Below are 17703 nucleotides of genomic sequence, written 5' to 3' on the forward strand. Positions count from 1 at the left end.
TGTTCCAGGTTAAACTTCATCCAGCCTTCATGGGGTGCTGGCATCTCCACCCACATGTGCTCTGGTCTCCACTGGGCCTTCACACCACTAATGAGAACCTGTCATTTCCCCCAAAGAGCACATAAGAGTATATTTTCCCCATAAGAGTATATTTTCTCCTTACTGATAATGAAGTCTATGTTAATAATCCTGTTGCCCTTGTTTCTTGGGCCTCCAGGAAGCTCATGGTGAACTATGCAGCTTATTTCTGTACACTGTCAGGCTTTTGGTCTGCTTGCCTATCTACTTACTGTTCCCTTTACCTCCAGGAACCATAGAATCATTTCTATTTTCCCCTTTGGGTTTTCATGTTTACAGTATTGCTGATTTTATTATTCAGGTTGTCCATAAACTACCTTTGGCCCTTTGAGAGATAGGAAGGAGGAGACCGAGCAGGAGATAAAGCTGGTAGCAAATCCTCTGGGGACAGGAAGCCTGACCTCCCCCACCTTCCCATGGCACAGTGCACACCAAGTAGGGGTTCAGTGCCTTCACTGCGCCCTTCCTCTTTTGCAGGCCTATGAGGAGAACATGTTCGGCAGCAAGTACCAGTGGATCATCCCCGGCTGGTATGAGCCCTCCTGGTGGGAGCAGGTTCGCACGAAGGCCAACTCCTCCCGCTGCCTGCGAAAGAACCTGTTGGCGGCCATGGAGGGCTACATTGGTGTGGACTTCGAGCCACTGAGCTCCAAGCAGATTAAGACCATCTCGGGGAAGGTCAGTGCCTTGTATGCCCGTGTCAGCCCCCGGTCTCCACCCCTCTGATCACCTTTTCTGCTAATGGTAGCCAAAGATGCACGGATATTGTCCTGAAAGTTGCTGTGTGACTCTGAGCAAATCACTTGACTCTCTGAGCCTCAGGAACCTTGAGATACGGACAGCTGGCCCTCTGATGTGTACCCTCTAGGGACCTGTGAGGATGAGATGAGGTGAGGATGCTCTCAGGCAGAGCTGGGGTCCTGACTTTTGTGCCACTGACCACAGGGCCCTTGAGATTCTGTCCAGGACCTGGAATGTCATCCTCGGACTTGGATTGTCCTCTCTGTGTCCATGATGCCTTCATCTCATGCTCGATGCTGTCCTGGCGGGGAGAAAAGACGCCTCAAGCCCTTGGGAAATGTGCTGTTGACCAGCCAGACTGGTCCAAGCCCAATTTTGCCACTTCCCAGCTAAATGGCCTAGAACTTGAGCTCCCAGCTTCTGCCCCCTCCACGCTGTCCCAGAGGTTAGATGGCATGGGATTAATGGCATATTGTAGGGTGTGGCCAGCATGATACTGGCATGTTCTCACAGCTGGGAACAGAGGTCGGATAAGGCCTTTGTCCTCAGAGCCTCCACACCCTTCATGGGTGTCACTAGCCCCTGGCCTGTTTGTCCTGTAGGGCCATGTGTGAATATGGGACACTGACAGCATTTCACAAGTGCACATTCCATCCAGTGCATGGATTATCAGAACTCGGGATGATGGCCCTGGTGACAGTGGTGACGTCCAGGTCTCACCTCTGACCTCTAGCTGAATGCCATGCAGCGAGCGTGTGATTCTTTCCCCTTCTCTGAGAGTTAAATTCTCACCCAGCCCCAGCCCCAGGGTTCTCATGGACCTGGTTTCATTTGTTTTGGGTTTTTTTGGTGCCAGGGATCGAACTTGGGTCCTTGTGCTTGCTAAGCAGGTGGCGGAACCACTGAGCTAAATCCCTGGCCTGACCTGGTTTCATTTGAAGAAAAGGTTTCACAATAAAGTATACACACACACACACACACACACACACACTCACAAACACACACTTTTGTTCATTATTTAATCTCAGTCAGAGCCAACACTACACAAATAATTTATTGATTTGTCAAAAAATGGCAAATCATTAGGACACATTTTGCAAACAGCTCCTTAGATCATCTTGGCACCTGGTTAGAAAATACTGAAAAAAACCCCTAATTTCATACCAAAATCAATGCATATATAAAATTTTTGAGGTGTTGAATAATGAGCAAAAATGACTCATTTTATTTTGGTAAATGTTATTTTTAATGGTGTCACTGTTTCAGTATAACTTGGGTCCAGGAATACTCTATATTTTAAGCTAAAAATAGTATAAAATTTGAGGGCAATACAAAAACTAAGAAAAAATCCGTAAAGGCAGAGAGTATAATAACTAAACTGACAGATTGAAGAAGATGAGAGATTTAAATGATCCACCAAAAGCTAAATGGAGATGGAACCCTGAGGCACCCAGAGAAGTCTATGGAATATCGTTCCTGGGGGCAGGGCCTTTATCCCAGGCAGGAGCCACACAGGGTGGAGTAAAACACAAGGCTGCTCCCTCCTCAGGAAGAGTATTTTTCATGGTGGTTTCAGAAGGAAAAACTGACATTTGTAATGATGTCACTCAGATGAGTTTCATTCCTTAATATTTTTGTTTAGGACTGGTGAGGAGGTGACCTCTCCCCTGTCCCATGTGTGGGACACCTTGTGACCATTCACTGTACCCCACATTTGTGAGTGTCTTAGTTACTTTTCTCATTGCTGAGATAAAATACCCAACACCATTTGGTTCACACTTTGTAGAGATTTCAATTCATAGCTGGCTGGCTCCAAGGTAGGGTGGCATGGCAGAGGGGCATTGCAGAGGAGAAACAGTTCATGCCAGGCAGAAGGCAGCAAGGCAACAAGTAGCAATTGACAAATGACAAGAGACAAGCAATGACCCTCTTTCTGTCCCCTATGTTTTAACAAGGCTATCCACCCTTAGGGCAGGTAGCACTCACACCCAGGGTGGAGCAGCATTAATCCTAGCTTCGAACCATGAATCAAACCTAGCATCACATCCTTGATCCCATCATCACATGCTCTAGATCCAGCCACCTCCATAAAGCCCTACATGAAGCTTTGGGGGAACATCTAGACACAAGCTATAATAGTGGATGACCCATCTCTAGGGCCCCACCATACAGCAGGGCCATCAGAATGGCCCCAAAAGTCAAGGAGTCCCGGTACTAGTTCCTACAGTTTTTGAAGCAAGAGGTGGCATTTCTCATGTTATGCTGGAGTGACAAGGTGACAGAAGTTAGGGGGGAAGGCTGTGGTTTTTCTGCCTCCTGGAAAAGAAGTTATTCTGACTGCTCCTAGAGATGGCCCAGTCCTGTCTCCACCAGATGACAGGGTTCCGGTAGCAGGCCACACTATTTGCCCCCTTAGATTCCCTACTCAGCCCTCTGGGGAACGCCACTGGCCATTCAGTGGCCATCTGTCTAGATTTGACAGTGGAGATCATATTCTTGGAGGATAGCCTCCAACATGCTAAACACCCCAAGCCCTTCCAAGTGTAACTTAGAGATCTGGGGTGGGGACTAAGGGCAAAATTTAGGGGGGTTCCAGGGCCAGGATTTAGCACAGTGGTGCTGCACCTACCTCAGAAATGCAAGGTCCTGAGTTTAATCCCCAGTACCAGAGGGAGAAAAATTTAGGGAGGTTCCCAAAACTTCAGTCATCAAGGATTTTAAACAATATATGTTAATGCAGTGCTTTCTCAAAAACCAAAATTAATGCCAAAATCATTGTGATTTTTAAAAATATGGCATTAAAATATTTTTATCCTGATTTCTGAAGGTGTTTTTTGTTTATGTGTTGGCTTCCCTTAAAATTTTGCACCTGAAGTAAATGTTTGGTTTGTCTCACTGTAGTCCCAGTCCTGCACAGGTTGTTTGTCAAGCCCTTCCCACTTCCAGCCTGTCCTCTATGCTTGAGCTTGTTGAGCGCCCTCTTCTGAGGGAGTGGGGCCCAGGACCATTGTCAGTGTGGTGCTGGCTGCTGAGTTAGTGCCTATAGGTTTGGACCCATTGGTGTCCATGAAGACAAACATTTGTAGACTACAGCAAGTGAATGAGCTCTTACGGTCCTCACTGTTTACCAGCAGGCATCTAGAGGGCAAAGGGGGAAGGACACAGCCAAGGGCATTGTGATGGGTTTACTAGCAGGCCTTAAAATGATATGTCCACAAATCCTCACTCTTGGTTCCTGTGACTGTGATTATTTGGAAACAAACTGTTTTCAGATGTCATTCACTTGAGACTCTAGAGAAGGGACCCCTGGATAACCCAGGTGGCCCTAAATCCAGCTACAGGTGTCTTTGTAAGAGAAAGACAGAGGGAGACTTGATCCACAGCGGAGAAGCCCTGTGAAGATGGAGGCAGAGATTGGAGTGATGTGGCTACAAGGCAAGGAGTGTCCAGGACTGATGGACAACCACAGCAGAGGCAGGAGAGGCTGGGGACGGTCCCACGGAGCCTCCATCCTGATGATGACTGGATCTTGGACTTCTGGCTTCTATGATGGGGAAAGAGTTGTTTCTGTTGTTTTAAACTGTTTCTCCACTTGGTGGAATTTGTTGGCATCCCCCAGTGTCTAACTGGCTCACCAGGCAGGTCAGAGGCAAGTCCAGGACTCCTAAGCCTCTGCTCTGTGCCCTTTCCACCCGCCCAGGCTGTGACATGCTTGGGAGTCTTCTAGATCCGCTTTCTGTGCTGTCTTTCTATCAGGATCCCCTGGCTCTGGAGATTCAAAGATCTGGTTCCATCCTGTGTCGCAGCCATTAATCCGTGGCCTCTGAGCCATGCCCCCTCCCTGGGTATGTTTCCTCTATTGCAAGTGGGAGGTTTGTACCAACTGGCTCTGGGACACACACAGCCTAAGTCTCTGGCTGTGTCAATCAGTGCGGATCATGGTGCAGCTTGGGGGCGGGCTACAGTGCTAAACCTGGAATCTCCCAGGATAGAGAGACTCTGCTAGAGAGTCACAGATCCTGGCAGGTCAGTGGCCCCTCCAGCTCGCAGTCCCTAGAGGTCCCCTCCTCTAGATGTCTGATTCTAACATCAGGCTGTGCCTGACTTGCTCGCCAGCACCAGGAGTGCGTGGTCAGAGGACCATGGGCTCCCTGCAGAAGCACAGGCCCAGGGCTCCCCACAGGAGTGTCCAGCATTGGGACAGTGGGGACCTTCCGGCTGTCCCCAGCACATCCACAGCCCATCCTCCAAGCCTCAAGGTAGTGCCCCTGCACTCACCTCCAAAGACTCCAGTGCCTGTTCTTTCTCCTCCCTGAGGTTCCCCCACACTGCTCCACTCCTGCAGAGTCACTGTTGACACTGGTGACTTCATGTGTCAACTCCCATCTTTCAAGGTCCTGTTCCCTGTGTTCCCATTGTAAACATCTACAAGTCAGCCTGATTTCTCAGTGATGGTCTGCTCTCTGTAAGGACATTCTTCCCGTTTCTGTGTGCCACTGGGACACAGAGCTGGGCCGCTGCACCAGCAGGCACCTCAGAGAGACCCAGCCCCCATCAAAGGCTCAGGTTCATTCTCTGGAAGAGTTTGTGATGTTGCTGGTTAGAAATTTCTGTGCCCACCAGCGGCCATTTTTCTAACACAGTAGGGCCAGGGGACACAGAAACCTGGAAAGGCCTCAGCCTGGGGCGCAGAATCTCCACAGCTTGTCCATCTGCCCCTGCGGCATGAGCCCCATGACCAAGGACTGGGAGCTTTTAGGCAGTTCTGAGCTGAGTGGGAAAAGGCATGTACCCTAAAAAAACAGGGCACTCTGCTTCACAGAACTGATGCTCTGTACTCACCACCAAGTTTCTGTGTCCTTATGCTCACTTCCCTGAGAGGTAGGTAGGTGGTGGAGGGACACAGGCTCAGGAGGGTTTGATGGCCTGCTGAGGAATCACTGGCTAGATTTGTCTTGACTCTACCACTTCCCAACTGATTCAGGCAGATGGCTGGTTGTCTCCACCAACACTCATACATGCCTGTCTCCTGCTTTCTACCTCAGTCACACACCTCTGATTTTTAACTGGATATGTTGTCATGCCGCTAAAAATGTACATTTCCCAGCTTCCCATGCTATGGCCAGGATTCTAATTATGGCCAATGGCATATAAATCAAAATATAATATGAGACTTCTAGAAAGGTTCCTTTAAGGGAGATCTGTCCCTTTTTCTTCTTTGTCTTTTGTGTTAAATAGAATGTAGGTGGGATTTCTGAAGTTCTAGCAGGCATCTTGGATCATGAAGTGACCTTGAAAAGGAAACTTCTTTCTAGGTTGTGGAACATAAAGGTAGGTGCCTAGGTCTCTAGTTACACTATGAAGTTGTGGTGGCAGCTCTGCAATGCCTACTGATGGAAGTCTTTTACATAAGAAAGAAATATGTGCACCCATGTTCATAGCACAGTTTGTAGTAGCTAAATCTTGGAAACAACCCAAATGTCCATCAACTGATGAATGGATAAAAAAGATGTGGTTTTTCTATATAACGCACTACTATTCAGCCATAAAGAAGGATAAACTTGAGGCATTTTTAGATAAAATGGGTGCACCTTGCAACCATACTCTTAAGTGAAATAAATCAAACACACATGTAAATATCACACTGTACTCTCTGAAAGTGTAAATAAGGACCAAAAAGAATAATAGATATAGTGAAATAGAAAGAAATTTTTTGAAATTTTACTGAGTGTGACATACTTTGTTAATAATAAAAATGTTTTATGCAAAAAGGTGTAGTACTATTAGGACATGAGTTGAGAGATAGATTAGCAAATAAAAATATATTTTTAAGATCATGATACACAGTGTATTTACCAATGTTATTCTCTAATTATTTTTCTTGTGAAAAGTTTTTAAAGAATGGCTTTTATATTTTCTTTATTAATATCTACTTGTATTACATTAAAAGAAAAAAAGAAAAAAAGAAACTCATTTAAATCACTGACAATTTGTTTAATGTTATAGGCAGATGAACCCAAGAGGGATACAGTAATGTTGGCCATTCTTGTAACCTTTCTGTATATTTCTCATCTGCAAGACAGGGTTAAGACTGTCTCTGTCACAGATTTGTGAGAATTATATGAGGTTATATTCTAGGAAGTAGCCTTCCAAGTGCCCCCCACACACTAGGGACACAATAAATGTTAGTTCTCTTTATTCATCAGGATAGCAGTCTTGAGGACAGAAGAGAAGAGTAGTGAAATAGAGTTTGTGGCCCAAGTCCTGTGAGGTGATGAACGGCAAAAAGGATTAGGATGACTTTTTTGTTGATGTTCTTTTATTGGTACATTTTAGGTATACAATTCGTTTACATTTATCATTGGGTGTTTGTACCTGTACATTATATATCTTGGTTCTTATTGTTTCCCCATTACCTGTGCGTCCTTCACCCCCTCCGCCCTTCCCTATTTACATAGATTTCATTTCCATTTTTTTTTCTTTTCTCATAGTTTTTCCTTTCCGTCTTTTCCTTTCCCCTTCCCCTCCCTTCACCCCTTCGTCTTTGGACCTTTTTTCTGCTTTCAGATTATAAATTATTCATTTTAATCATTTTAACCCTTGTTTACACTAGCAGTTTCTCATACCAGAGAAACTATTCGGTATTTACACGTGTGTCCTATTTATTTCACTTAAGACTTTGGCCTTGATATGCATCCATTTAGCTATAAATGACTCTAGTTTTTCATTCTTTATGGCTGAGTAGTACTCCATTTTATAAAAAACCCACATTTTCTTTATCCAGTCTCCAGTTGATGGGCACTTGGGCTGTTTCCAAGCTTTAGTTATTACAAACTGTGCCGCCATAAACATGGGTGCACATATATCACTGTGGTATGATTCTTTTAATTCTTTTTGGAAGATACCCAGCAGGGGAAAGCTGGGTCAAATGGGACCTCTAGTCCTAGTTCTGTGAGGTATCTCCATACTGATGTCCACAGTGGTTGCACCAGTCTGCACTCCCACCAGCAATGGAGAAGGGTTCTTTTTTTTTTTTTTTTGGTACCGGGGATCAAACTCGGGATCTTGCGCTTGCGAGGCAGGTGGCAGAACCACTGAGCTAAATCCCCAGCTAGGATGGCTTTTGATTATGTTTTTATTTTATTATTATATGTTTGCAATACATGGTAGATACATGCACTCCAGGGAATTGGTACATACATATACTGCATCATTATCCTTTTACTTTCTCTTCCCTTCCCTTCCCTTCCCTCCAGCCTCCCCCCATCCTCAGATCCCCTTCCCATCTCCACAAATTCTATTTCCCTGTTTGCTGTTATCTATCTTTTATTTTACTCTTTAAAGTATTTATATATTGGGTTTCTCAGATAAGACAAACCACGTGATTTTTAACTTGCTGCATCTGATTTATTTCACATAGCATTATGGTCTCAAGGTTCATCATTTTCCTACGTGTGACTGAAATTTATCCTTTTTTCCAATTTTTATCTTTTAGTAGTATATGTTTGGAGTACATAATGATCACATTCCTCGTGGGGAGCTGGTTCATGTATGTAACACATCTCAATTTCTTCACCCTCTCCCCTCTCTTCCCATGCCCTCCAACTCTTGGTGCAAAAGATATATTTGCAAAAGATCTATCTCTCCTTTTTCCTGTTACCTTTCTTTTATTTTCCTCTTTATTTATACTTCGGATTTCTCATAAAAAAGAAACCATGTGGTACTTCAGCTTATGCATCTGAGTTATTTTACTTAATATTATGGTCTCAAGGTGCATCCGTTTTCCTAAAAATGACTCAGCTTTATTCTTCTTGATGGCAAAGTAGTACTCTATTGTGTATAAATACCACATTTGCTTTATCCATTCATCTGTTGATGGACATATGGCTTGCTTTTAAGGCTTGGCTATTACAAGTTGTGCTGCTATAAATGTGGGTATGCATGTATCACTGTAATATGATGTCTTTAACTCTCAGGAAGATTTATGGAAGGAGAATAGCTGGGTCAGATGGAATTTCTAGTTCTAGTTTTTTGAAGAATCTCCATACTGATTTCCGTATGGGAATATACTACTTTACATTCCCACCAATAATGTAGAAGCATTCCTTTTACCTTGCAGTCTCATCAGCATTTGTTACTATTTGATTGCTTGATGATAGCCATTCTTTCTAAAGTAAGATGGAATCTCATTGTTGTTTTAATTTGCATTTTTCTAAGGTCCAGAGAAGTTGAACATTTTTTCATGTACTTATTGGCCATTTGTACTTCTTCTGATAAATTTTTATTCATTTTATTTGCCCATTTTTTTATTTGATCTGTTGTTTGGGGGTCTAATATTTTAGCTTTTTATATATTCTAGATATTAGACCTCTGCTTGAAGAATAGCTGTCAAAACTTTTTCCCATTCTGTTGGTTGTTCTGTTCACACTGTTGGTTGTTTCCTTTGCCATGCAGAAGTTTTTTAATTTAATGTGATCCCATTTACTGATTTTTGGTGCTATTTCTTGTGCGACAGGTGTTCTCTTCACAAAGTCCATGCCTATGACTATGTCTTCAAAAGTTTTACCTCTTTTACAATCTATCAGATTGTTTCATTTTAACATCTAGATCTTTAATCCATTTTTATTTTAGTTTGGTACACAGTGACAAATATGGGTCTAGAATCAATTATTTGCATATAGATAGCCAGTTTTCCCAGCACCATTTTATTAAAGAGGCTATCTTTCCTCCAGTGTATATTTTTGGTCCCTTTGACAGAGATCAAATAGCTGAATGTGCCTGGTTCTGTTTCTGCATCCTCCTATTCTGCTCTGTTTACTCATGTGTCTGTTTTTGTGTCAGTACCATGCTGTTTTTATCACTGTACCTTTGTGATAAAACTTGAGTCCAGGATTGTGTTGCCTTTCGCTTTGCTCTTATTGCCCAGAATTGCTTTTGCTATTCTGGGTCTCTTTTGGCTTCATATAAATTTTAGGATTATTTTCTCTAGATCTATGTAGAATGCTGTTGGTATTCTGCTTGGGATTGCATTATATCTGTATATCAGTTTTGAAAGTATGACCATTTGGGCAATATTGGTTCTGGCTATCCAGGATCGAGATATCTTTCCATTTTCTGATGTCTTCTTCAGTCTCCTTTTTCAGAGTATTGTGGAGGCCTTTCTGAGAAGTTTCTGTTCATTTCAGTTGCCTGTTGGTTAGGTTAATTCCTAAATACTTAATTTTTCCTGATGCTATTGTGAATAGTATTGTTTTCCTAATTTCTTTCTAAGAGGGTTCATTATTGTTGTACTGGAACACTACTGATTTTTGTGTGTTGATTTTGTATCCTGATACTCTATTGAATTCATTAATTCTAGGGGTATTTGGTGAAAATTTTGGGGTCTTCTATGTAGAATGTCGTGTTTTCTGCAAATAATGATAATTTGACTTCTTCCTTCCCTATACATATCCTTTTATATTTCTTTTCTCTTTTCCGACTGCTTTGGCTAATGTTTTAAGAATTGTATTGAACAAGAGTGGAGACAGTAGATGTCTTTGACTTGTTCTTGAATTTAGAAGGAAAGCTTTCAGCATTTCCCTACTTAATATGATGTTGGTAGAAGGTTTGGCATATATATTATGGTTTTTATCAGGTTAAGATAAGGCCCTTCTATACCTATTTTGTTCAGGATTTTTTATCATAAGTGGATATTGGATTTTGCCAAAGGTTTTTACTTTATCTATTGAGATGATCATGTGATTTTTTTGTCCTTGCTTCTGTTTTTGTCATATATTACATTTATTGATTTGCATATGTTAAGCCATCTTTGTATCCCTGGGATTAGTCATGATATATGATCTTTTTGATAATTTGTTGCATTCCATTTGCCAGAATCTTGTTCAGAATTTTTGCATCTATGTTCATTAAAAAAATTGACCTCTGGTTCTCTCTTTTGGTTGGATCCTTGTCTGGTTTTTTAATCAGGATAATGCTAGCTTCCAGGAATGACTTTGAGAGTATCCTTCCCTTTCTAATTCATTAGCATTTAAGGAGAATTGGCAATACACCTTCCTTGAAGTTCTTGTAGAATTCAGTAGTGAATCCATCAGGTCCTGGGCTCTCTTAGTAACTTTTTCATTAGTTTTATTTTAATTGTCTGTTATTGGATTATTCAGGGTTTTTATATCTTCTTGGTTCAGTTTTGGTAATTCATATGTATCTTAGGAATCTATCCATTTCTTCTAAATTCTCCAAATTATTATTTTTTGCTTTGTTTTGAGACAGAGTCTTACTATTTAATTCAGGTGGGCCTTTAACTCACTATGTATCCTAGGCATTGATCCTCCTGCCTTCACCTCCCAAGTGCTGGGATTACAGGTGTGCACCACCACACCCAGCTAAAGAAGGCAACACTGTCAGAGGGCACTTACAGGGTTTTGAAATAGTTACTAAGAATCTTCTGGATTTCACTGGTATCCATTGTGATTTCACCTTTTTTATTTCTAATTGCATTGATTTAGGTCTTTTCTTTCTTTTGTGGGGGTAAGATTGGCTAAGGGTTTGCCTATTTTGTTTATTCTTTCAGAGAACCAGCTCTTTGATTCATTAATTCTTTGTATTTATTTTAATCTCAAATTCATTAATTTCTGCTCTCATATTTATAATTTCCTTCCTTATACTAGCCTTGGATTTGGATTGTTCTTGTTTTTCTAGAAACTTGCGGTACATCACTAGGTTATTTATTTGGGCTCACTCTGTTTTTGTGATCTGGGCATTCACAGCTACAAATTTTCCTCTTAGGACTGCTTTCATTGTGTCCCAGAAGTTCTCGTATGTTGTGCTGGAATTATCATTTGATCCTAGGAACTGTCTAATTTCTGCATTGATTTTGTCTATGATACATTCATTATTCAAAAGAATATTATTTAATTTCCATGCATTTCCATATTTTCTGAGGTTTCTTTTGCCATTGATTTCTAGTTTCGTTGCATAGTAATTTGATAATATACATAATTTTGATTATTTGGCTTTTAATTAAGCGTACTTTATAGGCTAGCATGTGGTCTATTATGTCTATTAGCGTTTGTTTTATGAAGTTGGGTGCACTTTGGTTTGGTATATATGTCTTTATAATTGTTTGTTCTTCCTGTTGAATAGTTCCATTAACCAATATGTAATATCTTTCTTTGCCTCTTTTGATCAGCTTTGGCTTGAAGCCCACTGAAAATAGGCTAGCTACTCCCACTTGTTTTGGGGTTTTCATTGCGTGGAATATTGTTTTCAATCCTTTGATTTTCGTTGTGAATTTCTTTTTGGATTAAATGTGTTTCTTTTATAAAGTATATCATTGGGATTTTTCTCGATCCATTCTTCCAGGCTGTCTTTTTTTTTTTTTTGGTACCAGGGATCGAACTCAGGTCCTTCTGCTTTCGAGGCAGGCGGAGGAACCACTGAGCTAAATCCCCAGCGCCAGGCTGTCTTTTGATTGGGGAATTGAGACCATTCACATTGAGAGTTATTGATGAAAGATATTGACTTATTCCTGTCACCTCTTTATTTTCCTGTTGCTGATTTCCTTTTTTCTCTCTCCTTTGCTTAACTGTTCACCCTGCATGGTGTATTCACTCTATTAGACTTTTTGGCATTGTTGGCTTCATTTTCTCTTTCTAGGATATCCTTTTTAGAGTGTGGCCTAGTAGTAATGAATTTATTAAGGTGCTCTTTGTCATAGAATGACCTTATTTCTCCATCTATTTTGAAAGATAGTTTTGTAGGCTATAACAGTCTGGGTTGGAAGTTGTTTTCTTTTAGGGCTTGAAACACTTCACTCCAACCTGTCCTGGACTTTAGGGTTTGTGTTGACAGGTCTGCTATAATTCTAATGGGTTTACTTTTATAAATGATTTGTTGCTTTTCTCTAATAGCTTTTAAGATTCTATCCTTGTTTTGGACTCCTGGAATTTTTACTATGTACTGTGGAGAATTTCTTTCCTGAATATGGATATTTGGGGTGCTGTATGCCTCATTTGTCTATACATTTAATTTTTCCCCAAATGTGGAGTTTTCTGCTATTATTTCTGTAAATAGGTGTTTTATGCCATCTGTGCTGACTTCTGAATTTTCACTAATTCCAGTTAATCTTAGATTAGTCTTCTTTGCACATCTAGGAGCTGTTGGATCCTTTTTTCATGTTCTCTTGTTTTCAAGGTATCTGAGTAATTAGTCACTAATATCAGCCCTGTCTTCTAATTCTGATGCTCTGTTTTCATATTGGTTTCTTCTGCTGCCCATACTCTCAGAAATTTTAAACTCCTGGATTTCTATTTGGTACCTTTTTTGTGAACACAAATTCTTTGTTAAACTTGGCATTTATGTATTGTATTATTTAGTTTAGCTCATCTAGGTTTTTATTAGTGTCTTCTGTAAGCTCGTTGATTATTTTGTTATTAAGGTCCATTTTTTATTTAGTTATATCTTCTTTAAGCTCACTGAGCACATTATTGGTCTGTTTCTTAATCTCCTCTTTTATAATTTCAAAATAAAGATAGCCCAAACCCCAAAAAGCCAATGAAGAAAAAAAAAACCAAAAAAATGAGGCCAAAAAAATTCCTCTATGTTTTTTAATGAGTGGTTTCTTTCCAGGATCTACAGACTTGGAATCTAGCAAGTCATGGTTTTCTCCACCTAGCTTTGCAGCCTGTAGATTTGTGAGGTGCCCCCCTCCCCGATCCAGAGGCCCCTCTGTCCATATACCTCAGATGTGGCAACCATCTAAGCATCTAAACCATCTCCTTGGCAGATGGAGAAAGTAATCAGACCACTGATCTCTTCTGGATGTAGGCAGTAGAGTAGGATCTCAAGAAAACTGATAGACTTAATGCCAACATTTTCAGATCTAGCTGTGCTGAAAGACACACTTGCTGGGACTGGATTCTCACCATGGAGGGTAGGGCCCCATGTCATTCCTGACCTGAGCGTGAACTTCTCAGTGTGTGTCTATCTGATCCACACCCTCTCTGTGGCTGTCTCTTGTGGCTGTCTTTCACCTAATCACTGTGTAGGGTAACACTGGAGATCCTGAAGTGAAGTTGATCTCTTAGTCTGTGGCTAAGTCTTAAACGGTCTTCTGTTCCCACAATGGCTCTTGATTAAACCATCTCCAAGATGCCAGGCACTGCACTGGATTTCTCCAACTTTAATTTGCTATGGGGAGTCACTGCCAGAGTGAATTCCCATACTACTTTTGTAGTTTACAACAGCTATAGGCTTTTCTTGGGGCTAGCACTGCTGGCCTGGTCCTTCATTTCTCCCTGGAACTTCCAACTCTCTGTGGTTTATCTTCTTTTTCAGGGCATTGGCTTCATTTCTAATCGAGTTGATTGGTTGGTTTGTCAGTGCCTCTGCTGTCCTGTGATGGGAGGAAACAAAATGCAGAGTGGACTTGGAGTTGGCAGGTGGCCACAGCCAGGGTGTAGAATTCACATGTCTTGAATTTATCCTTATTTATGGCAGAATCGTATTCCATTGTGTATATGTACCATATTTCTTTATCTATTTATCTGTTGTTGGACATATAGGCTGCTTCAAAGATTTAGCTACTTGGATTGTACTCCTTTTTTTGTAGGCAATATTTTTTTTGCTTAAATTCTTTTATTGGTACATTTTAGGTATACAGTACGTTTACATTTATCATTGGGTGCTTGTACCTGTACATGATGTATCTTGGTTCTTATTTTTTCCCCCTTACCTGTATGCCCTTCACCCTTCCCTATTTACATAGATTTTGTTTCCATTTTTTTTCTTTTCTCATAATTTTTCCTTTCCTTTCTTTCCTTTCCCCTTCCCCTCCCATTTCCCCTCCCACTTTGGACCTTTTCTTCCTGTTTCACATTATCAATTATTCATTTTAATCCTTATTTACACTTTCAGTTTCTCACTCCAGAGAAATGATTCAGCATTTACACATGTGTGTCCTATTTATTTCATTTAAGAGTATGGCCTCTATATGCATCCATTTAGCTATAAATGACTCTAGTTTCTTGTTCTTTATGGCTCAGTAGTACTCCATTTTATATATTTTTTAAAAAAAACCACATCTTTTTTATCCAGTTTCCAGTTGATGGGCACTTGGGCTGTTTCCAAGCCTTAGCTATTATGAACTGTGCTGCTATAAACATGGGTGCACATATATCACTGTAGTATGATTCTTTTAATTCTTTTGGGAAGATACCCAGCAGGGAAATAGATGAGTCAAATGGAACCTCTAGCCCTAGTTCTTTGAGGTATCTCCATACTGATTTCCACAGTGGTTGCACCATTCTTCACTCCCACCAATAATGGAGAAGTGTTCCTTTCTCCCCACACCCCTGCCAGTATTTGTTATTGGTTGATTTCATGATAGCAGCCATTCTTTCTGGGGTGAGGTGGAATCTCAGTTTTGTTTTCATCTGCATCTCTCGAATGACCAGTGATGTTGAACATTTTTTCATATGTTTATTTCCTTGTTTTACTTCTCTGCCTGAGAAATGTCTGTTCATTTCAAATGCCCATTTTTGAATTGGGTCTTTGAATTTGGGGGATCTGATTTTTTTCAGTTCTTTATATGTTCTAAGTAGTAGTCCTTTGTCTGAGGTACAGCTGCTAAAATTTTTTTCCCACATTGTAGGTTGTCTCTTAGCTCTGTTGGTGGTTTCTCTTGCAGTGCAGAACCTTTTTAATAAGATGAGATCCCAATTGTTGATTCTTTGTGCTAGTTCCCATGCTACTGAGGTTTTGTTCATAAAGTCTTTTCCTATGCCAATGTCTTCAAGAGTTCTAACCTATCTTCCAGCAAGTTTAGTGTTTCTGTCTTAATATTTAGATCTTTAATCCACCTTGATCTTAGTTTAGTGCATGGTGATAGGTATGGATCTAGTTTTAATCTTTGGCAGGTTGAAATCCAGTTTTTGCAACACTATTTATTAAATAGGCTATCTTTCCTCCAATAAGGGTGGTTGGGTCCTTTGTCAGAGATGAGGTGCCTGAGTATGTCTGGAGTTGTTTCTGCATCTTCTAATCTATTCCACTGATCTTCAGGTCTGTTTCTTTGCAAGTACTATGCTGTTTTTATCACAGTAGCTGTGTAGTATAGTTTCAAGTTGGGGATTGTGATAACCCCTGCCGTTTCTCTGTTGCTTAGAATTGCTTTTGCTATTCTAGGTCTCTTCTGGTTCCAAATGAATTTGTGTATTGTTTTCTCTACTTCTGTGAAGTATATTGTTGGAATTTCAACCAGCCTTGTATGAAATCTATATAGTAGTTTTGGAAGTATGGCCATTTTCACTATATTGGTTCTTCCTACCCAGGAGCAAGGGATGTCTTTCCATTTTCTTATATCCTCCTTCAATCTCTTTTTTCAGAGTGCTGTAGTTTTCAGTGTAGAGGTCTTTTGCTTCCTTTGTTAGATTGATTCCTAGATATTTCATTTTTTTGGATGCTATTGTAAAAGGAATTATTTACCTAATTTCTATAGGCAATTTTTTAAATTTAAGAACTCCCATGTAACCACCACTTAGGTCAAACAAAAGAATTTAACCAGCAACCCTGAACCCAGGGCTTTTATGCTCTGTCCAAGACAGTCCCCACCACCGGCATCAGCCATTCTTCTGACTTTCTTCACTATTCAGATGCCTGCTGTTGAACTTTATGTAAACCAACTCATGCAATGTATGCTCTTTGTGGCTTTTTCCTCTTTCACATGTTATATTAGTGGTATTCGTTGATGTAGACATGACTTAATTTTTACTATTCCATAGCATTCCCATCCATGAATGTTAACAGCTCATCTGTTCTACCCTAGTAGACATTTGGATCGCTTGGTTTGAAACTATTCTGAATGTGCTGCTATGAACATTATTGTACTTTGAAATCTCTTTCCTATACTACCATAAGTGTTCTGCTCTTTCCAGATGCTTCTTGTACTATGTTTAGATTGGGTTAGTTATTCTGATAATTATTCAATTCACCCTCATATAGCTCCCACCTTCTACACTGTGCTACAGCTTTCTCAATCTGCTTTTGTTTGCCACAAGACCATGGTAAAGCAAAAACACAGGTGAAGTTTAATAACTTTTCTCTTTTTACTCACAGTTAGTTTATAGTTTTGGTATGTTCTGTTTTCAGTTATTGGTGATGATAAGAGTTCATATAAGACTTTTGTAGCTATAATGATATTTAATATACTTTAGGAGATTTGGGGAGGCTCATTTAAATACAGCTTTCAGCATCTTCACCTACCTTGAAATTCTATAAATGGGTGTTTTATTGAACAGAAAGTCTTTAATAGACTGTACTTAAAGACCATGAAAGTATTTTCCTACTTTGTCTTTTAGAAGCCTTATTATTTTATCTTTCATATTTAGATCTATAATCAACCTGGAATTGATTTTGTCTATGGTATGAGATAAGGATCAAGATTTCCTTTCTTCTTTTATTTTTCCATGGGAATTATCTAATTGGCTCAGGATCATTTATTGAACCATCCGTCTTTTCCAACAGAGTACTTCTATATCACCTTTGTCATACATCAAGTAACTGCATATATTTGATTCTGTTTATAAACTTAATTTCTCTTCCATTTGTTTGTTTTTCACCCAAGCATCTGAACTTTCCCTAGCTTTGTAATGAGTCTGGATAAGTAGTAAATGTGGGTCCTCCACCTTAGTTAGTTCTTCTGGAGATTGTCTGTCTTGAGTGTTCTTGTTTTTTTTTCTCTCTTTCAATTCTGTGTAGATTTTCAAATAAGGTTGTCAATTTATGCACCATACACACAAACCTGTTCTGGTTTTTATTGGAATTTTGCTATATCTGTAGATCAATTTGGGAAAACTGTCATCTTAGGAGCAGAGTCTTCAATTCCATGAG

At 40.3% G+C, this 17703-nt stretch overlaps 1 protein-coding gene across 2 annotated transcripts in view; it reads left to right on the top strand.

Moving 5' to 3' along the window:
* The window catches only part of Gabbr2 (gamma-aminobutyric acid type B receptor subunit 2), a 367556-nt gene that overhangs the window by 198197 nt on the left and 151656 nt on the right, over positions 1 to 17703 (top strand). For both annotated transcript variants that reach the window (XM_087183622.1, XM_004864946.4), the window contains exon 6: positions 556 to 756. In XM_087183622.1, the coding sequence (XP_087039748.1) occupies positions 556 to 756 (201 nt within the window). The remainder of the gene's footprint in view (positions 1 to 555; positions 757 to 17703) is intronic.

Source organism: Heterocephalus glaber, unplaced genomic scaffold (assembly GCF_053883595.1).
Source record: "Heterocephalus glaber isolate CG9 unplaced genomic scaffold, H.glaber_assembly_v1.0 deba00001481, whole genome shotgun sequence".
NCBI lineage: Eukaryota > Metazoa > Chordata > Mammalia > Rodentia > Bathyergidae > Heterocephalus > Heterocephalus glaber.